This window comes from Colobus angolensis, unplaced genomic scaffold, assembly GCF_000951035.1.
Source record: "Colobus angolensis palliatus isolate OR3802 unplaced genomic scaffold, Cang.pa_1.0 Scaffold123, whole genome shotgun sequence".
NCBI classification, from domain to species: Eukaryota; Metazoa; Chordata; class Mammalia; order Primates; family Cercopithecidae; genus Colobus; species Colobus angolensis.
Genome location: NW_012113475.1, coordinates 10,784,617 through 10,791,514, shown reverse-complemented (window position 1 = coordinate 10,791,514; position 6,898 = coordinate 10,784,617). Strand labels below are relative to the sequence as shown.

Below are 6,898 nucleotides of genomic sequence, written 5' to 3'. Positions count from 1 at the left end.
CCTCCTAGCGGCGAGCACGTTGGGGCTGTAAGGGAGCTCGGCAGGGCCCCTCCCATTCGGCGCCTACGGGCGTCGACCAGCGCAGAGCGCGACCTGCCGGCGCCTGGCTGTGAGGAGCCGCCCTCTCGCGGCGCACTCTCTGTGCCTACAGTCAGATAAGGCAGTTGTCCTCACTGACAAACACCCAAGAGCCCTGATCATCCCCGACACCCGCAGGCGGCTGGAGAGGGCGCTGCGCTCCTCTGCGTTGGTTCCCCCCGACGCTCCTTGGAGTACAGTCCCCTGGGTTAAGTTCTATTTCTGACTGACATTGTCAGGTCTGAGGCCTAAAGACCACCGCTCATTCACAGAAAGGAGAGCCATAGAACTGTCAACGAGAAGATGGGCTGGGCTTCACATCTGCCCTCCCTCCTGCCCGATTTTTTTTTCCACACCACCAACCCCCCTTCAAAAACGATAGCGCTAGTAATAGTAACACAACTATCAGGTATTCAATACAAATAATAATTTTTTGTATAATCCCAGTTGATTGCTTCCGCGGTAAATAGGGGAGAATTGTGCTGATCCTGAAATGTCAGAGTCGAAAGAAGCTGTAGAGGCGTTCCGCTGCGAACCTGTTGCCTCAATCTTTTCATCTGTATTCCAGGTCTGCCGTGTTGTAACTCATGCTTCAGTGCCTCCCTGTCACTAGGGAGGAGCGAAAAACTAGCATTTACTGATCACAAAAGGCTGTGAACTTTGTTATCTTACTGTATTTTTTTAGCTTCTCCGTACTTAGTACACCAGAAAAGCTTATATTTTATTTTTAAGAACTTTGTTTTGGCTAGGAGCAGTGGCTCACGCCTGTAATCAATCCCAGCACTTTGAGAGGCCAGGGCATCCAGGGCACCAAGGCCAGCGGATTCTTTGAGGCCAGGAGTTCGAGACCAGCGTGGAAACATGGCAGAACCCCATCTCTACGAAAACTAAAACTAAAAACTAAAAAATTAGCTGGGCGTAGTGGTGGGCGCCTGTCGTCCCAGCTACTGAGGAGGCTGAGCCAGGAGGATCCGTTGAACCTGAGAAGTCAAGGATATGGTGAGCTATGATCCCGCCACTGCACTCCAGCCCAGACGACAGAGCAAGACTATGTCTCAAAAAAAAAAACTTAGTTTTGCAATATAAGCAGTATGAATGATGTAATAAAATCAAGTAATAGAAATGTTTACATGCATACATACACTTTTGTATACAAGAAAACAGAAAAATCGGTATTATAAGTATGTATGTATATATAAAATATTTTTTAAATAAAAACTGTACCATACTATGTAAAGTAATTTACTTACCTGATTTATTCAGTTACTATGATGTGAACTTTTTGTTTGTTGTTTGGTTTTTCTTTGAGACAGCATCTCATTCTGTCAGCCAGGATGGAGTGCAGTGGTGTTCACAGCTAACTGCAGCCTCAACATCCTGAGCTCAAGTGATGTTTCTGCCTCAGCCTCTGGAGTAGCTAGGACTACAGGTACACACCACCTTGCCCAGCTAATTTTTTCGCTTTCTTGTAGAGACGGGGGTCTCGCTATGTTGCCCAGGCTGGTCTTGAACTCCTAAGCTGAAGTGATCCTGTCACCCCTCGCCTCCCAAAGTGCTGGGATTACTGGCATAAGCCACCGCACACATTCTTTATTGCCATCAATTATACTTTTACCACATAATTTTAATGTCTGTATAATATTCTATTGTATGGGTAATTTGCTGAACCAAATCCACTAATAATAGATATATAGGTTATTTGAAGTTGTTATCTATTATAAACAAGGTTTCAATGACTATCCATTTAGCTAAAACTTTACATACATCCTTATGTACCTAGGATATATTCTTTATTTTTTTTAATAGCGACAGGGTCTCCCTATGTTGCCCAGGGTGGTCTCAAACTCCTGGTCTCAAGCCATCCACCCACCTTGGCCTCCCAAAGTGCTGGGATGAGCAGGCATGCAGCCAGCATGCAGGCGTGAGGTGAGGAGGCCTTCAGATATAGTCTTAAAAGTGGAACTGCCAAGTTAAGAGTTTTCACTGTCTTTTGCTCTTTATATAGTTTGCCATACTGTTACATATCTCAGTGTAACTCTCTACAAAGCATTTATCATTTAAAAAGGAAAAATAGTAACCTTAAAGTGGAGAGACCTGGGAGATACTCTCTTTACTGTGATCAAAGTGAAAATCACCAATAATGTGACAAATAGACATTGTACACCTCTCTATATGAACTGTTGAGGAGAATACAGCATTATCTTTTGTAGTGTTCTTGAAAAAAATGCATAAATGACTGTAATCATGAGGAAATATCAGACAAACCCAAGCTGAACACATTCTGCAATATAATTGACCTATACTCTTCAAAATGCCAATGTCCCAAAAGACAAAGATTTGAAGAACTCTTCCAGATTCAAAGAGACTGAAGAGACGTGACAGCTAAATGCAACACATGATCATGGGTTGGATTTTTGGATCAAAACAAAGAAATGTTTTTGCTATAAAGGAAATTAGGTTGCACTGTATCCTTATGAATTCCCTGATTTTTGACAGTTACACATAGTGGGAGTCAGAAAGAGAAATGAATGATAAGACAAATGTGAGAGAACGTTAAAAATTGGAGAACCTTTATTTTTTCTATTTGCTACTTTTCTACAGCTTTGAAATTATTTTAAAATAAAATAAAGTTTTAGAAATTCTTCCTCTCAAAAGCAAGTAAATGGTGCTAAAAATTAAAAATTCGAATTAAAAATTCTTCCTAGATGCTCAACTGGAGGATCAAGTCCAATCCAGGCTCTTTGTATATACCTCCACTTAACTCAGACTCATATCATTATTTTTCATGCCTAGGTCTTGACTATTTAGCAATAGCAATATGCTCATGTTTTCCTGAACACATAGTGCTATTTCATTCTTCCATGTTCTTATACATGTTGTTTCCCCTATCTGGATTGCCTTTCCCCATTTGATCTCTTGGTGAAAGTACTATTTCCTTAAGATCCAGCTCTGACATCACTTTACCCATTAAACTTTTGCTGACCTCCTTAGCTCTACTTAATCAGTGCCTCCTCTGTGCTACGTCTAAACCAAGTATAAAGTGCTATTGCTACAATTGACAATAATTTTAGGTAATATTTATTAAGGACTTAATATATCCTAGGCATATACATACATGTGTATGACATTGTAACACTTGGGTCAATGACAGACCACATATACAACAACAATGGTCTCATAAGATTATTATACCATATTTTTACTGGACCTCTGTATGTTGAGATAGGTTTAGAGACACACATACTACTGTGTTACAGTTGCCTACAGTATTCAGTGCAGTAACATGCTGTACAGGTTTGTAACCTCAAAGCAATAGACTGCCTGTGCACCATACAGCCAGCCATGTAGTAGGCTATACCACCTAGGTTTGTGTAAGGACACTTTATGATATTCACACAACCACAAAATCACCTAACAATGCATTTCTCAGAGCATATCCCCATGGTTAAGCAACACATAACTAGTGAGATGTAAAAGTATAGATACTAGTGCTTTTACTTTTAATCCTCACAACTACCCTATAAGGAAGGTACCAGTAGTAATCCCATTTTTATTTCTGTAGCCCAAGGTCGCATAGCCAATAGGTAGCAGAGCCTAGAACTGAGCTCAGGTTTCTCAGACCACACATCCCATGTTTTTAGCCACTATACTTCATTACCTTTGATTTTTCACCTATGTCTCCTACCAGACAGTGACTTCCTTCTAACAAGAGATTTATTTTTCTCTCTATCTCCAAACCTTAACCCTAGCACAATGCTTGATATATAATAGGTGCTCAATAAGTGTTTGGCTGGGCATGGCGGCTCTCACCTATAATCTCAGCACTTTGAGCGGCCAAAGCAGGAGGATCACTTGAGCTCAGGTGTTTGGGACCAGCCTGGGCAACATAGCGAGACCTCATTTCTGCTAAAAGTAAATTTTTTTTTTTTTTTTTGAGACAGAGTTTCACTCTTGTTGCCCAGACTGGAGTGCAATGGTGCAGTCTTGGCTCACTGCAACCCAGGTTCAAGCAATTCTCCTGCCTCAGCCTCCCTCCCGAGTAGCTGGGATTACAGGCATGTGCCACCACGCCCTGCTAATTTTGTATTTTTAGTAGAGATGGGGTTTCTCCATGTTGGTCAGGCTGGTCTCAAACCCCTGACCTCAGGTGATCCACCCGCCTAGGCCTCCCAAAGCGCTGAGATTACAGGTGTGAGCCACCATGCCTGGCCAAGCCCATATTTCATCACAGATGTATAAAGTGGCTTAGGATAAATTACAGTGACTTGATCAAGTTCTCAAGATGGGATTGAGGAAATAGCTGTGATTTCAGAAGACAGGTGACATTTTGGAAAGGAAAGAATATAAACACAGCTTTTGGCTAGAGCAAGAGACTCAGAAGAGGGGCCCTGAATGTGGGGGCTGGAATCCTGAAAGCAATGAGGGATATGCATAATCAGACTGCGGGAAAAACAACTTCTGTACAAAAGGTTTTGTTTGATAGGGTTTTTTGTGGGTGTTTGTTTGCAAGGGGAGGAATTACAGTAGAGAAATAAATTAAGAGACTACGACAACTGATTTGGCGGGAAATTTTAAAAGTTGACCCTAGGAGGTGGTAAGAGAAAAGAAGAAAAAGAGACAGTTGGGACAGCCACTCTGGGAATATTTTAGTGCATGTCTAACAGTGATACCAGAAATATACCTGCAGAATCCAACATGTAATAACCTCAAATCCTAATACACAGAATAAACCCTGAATGTTTTGTTTTCACAAATGTGTCTAACATTTTCCCACAAACCCCAATGATTCAACCTTCTTTCTACCTGTTTCATGAATGTGTGTTTCATGCTACCTTTTTAAAATCTTAACAGAAGAGGGTCATAGGTATTAACTCAAAATGCCACCTACTTTTAAAGTAATTCTACTCAGATGGTACACAAATGTCAAAAGCAAACACTGTTTCTTAAGTTCAGGTCCCACACAGGCCACAAAAGGATAGAATTTGGAAATTTTAAGGAATCTAAAGGAACTTTACTAGGTTTAACATGAGTAATGCTCAACATGTTAAACCTAGCACAGATCCTTTAGATTGTTGAGTAATGCTATTTTTAGATCAAGCAACACTCCTCCACGTGCAAGTTTTTCCAAATGATACTAACAAGGTCAAGGATCATATCCTATCTAAAAACAAGACAATATAACACAGCTAAGACCTCTCACAATGGCTTATCTACAAGTATTGTGACGTAAAAATTGTCATTTATATCTTTATGTTTTTATATGTTTTATGTTGGAAAATATTTTTATTTGTATTGTGTTCATATATCTGCCTTCACTCTTATTCATATTTTTATTTATGACAGAGTTAAATCGTACTAGAATCCTTTAAAAAATAAAAGGCCTTACATTGTAACAGCATTTCACGTTCCTCGGATAATTTGGGTTTCAGAAGAAGCTTGTGAAACTTACAAAGAAAGCTATAATCATCCCCTCTGTACAAGGTAACACTGGAACTCAGAAAGATTAAGTAACTTTACTAATTCAAGATCGCACAGTAATTGGCAAGAGCAGGGCCCCAATCAGGCCTTCTCTTTATTCTTGCTCTCCTCCCCACAGGACACTACCAATTTAATATTTGAATATTCATGTGCCTCTCTTCAGTAAACCTGGACTGTAAGTAAGAGCCATACTATTGCCGCCCAGCCCTCACCCTGGGTCTCGAAATGCAGCAGCAACACTAGTCACTTTTCAGTAAACAGAAACACGAGCACGCGCTTCAGTCAGGACCCCATTCAACGCTGGGTTTGCTCTACTGCACAAAACTTACTAAAACACACTACAGCCTTCACGCCTAATCCTCAATGGAACTGTCCTTTTCACTCTGGGAAATTCAGTCACAGGTGACTCATCCCGTTAGCTTACAGCTTTGTAAATTAATAATTTTATATACCGAAGGAAAAGAACGAATTACACAGACCTCTCCCTTCCCCACCCCCAAAGTTGCTTAAGTGTCAACGCACGGTAGTAAAGCACAAAGAAGTGGGGCTGGACCTACCTAGCGTTTCTCCTCTCTGTTCCTCCTCTCTGCTACTCCGACCGTCCTCCGGCCACCCATCTCTCAGAGACCGGCGGGTCGCTTCCACCCCCCACCCCGCAGGGACCCGATGGACTGCCAGGCAGCCTCCAGCGCCCAGACCCGAGCCCCGCCGGTGCCGCGGCTGTGGAGGCTTGCGACGCTCGGGCTCTCCTTTTTCATGGCGCCACTACCTGCCCCCGGCAGCCCGCACACCTGGCTGCCCCAGCCCCAGCGCGGGGAACCAGCTCCAGAACGCGGAGGTCTAGCGCGGCCGAGCCACCTCGCACAAGCCAGCTTCCGCCCCAGCCCACATGGCCGCGGCGGGCGGCGCCCCCCGCCCCCGCGTGACTCCCGAGGACCCGGGGACCCCAGGAGGCAGGAGGGGGCGGTGGCGACGCGGGTAGGGGGAGGAGGAAACGCGGCCGGGGGGAGAGGAGGAGCGCGTCCCGACTCGCCGCCAAGAGCGGGAGGAGCCAGCAAGGGAGAGGCGAAGAGGGGTCCCGCGGTGGCGGCAGATCCGCGGGGCAGCAGGCGTCTACCTGCGAGCAGAAGTACGAGCCCTGGATGCCTAGCTTGATGCAGGTGGGACACTGGAGCTTGGCCTCACTGCTGCAGCCGTCTGTCTCGCACACCCGCGTCTCCACGGCCGCCATGCTGCCTGCCCGCTGGAAGAGCGCCTCACCGAGGAACAGGAGGCGGCGGGAGGGGAGAGAAATCGAGTCGGAGGAGGAGCAAGGCCGACCGGGACCACGCAGCGCGCCACG

The 6,898-nt window shown here is 44.4% G+C and overlaps 1 protein-coding gene across 1 annotated transcript in view; it reads right to left on the bottom strand.

Annotated features, from left to right (window-relative positions):
- METAP1 (methionyl aminopeptidase 1) overlaps positions 1-6,872 on the bottom strand; it is a 71,437-nt gene extending 64,565 nt beyond the window's left edge. The window contains exon 1 of the mRNA XM_011933027.1: positions 6,674-6,872. Within this exon, the coding sequence (XP_011788417.1) occupies positions 6,674-6,787 (114 nt within the window). The 5' untranslated portion in view covers positions 6,788-6,872. The remainder of the gene's footprint in view (positions 1-6,673) is intronic.
- Between the last annotated feature and the right edge of the window lie 26 nt (positions 6,873-6,898).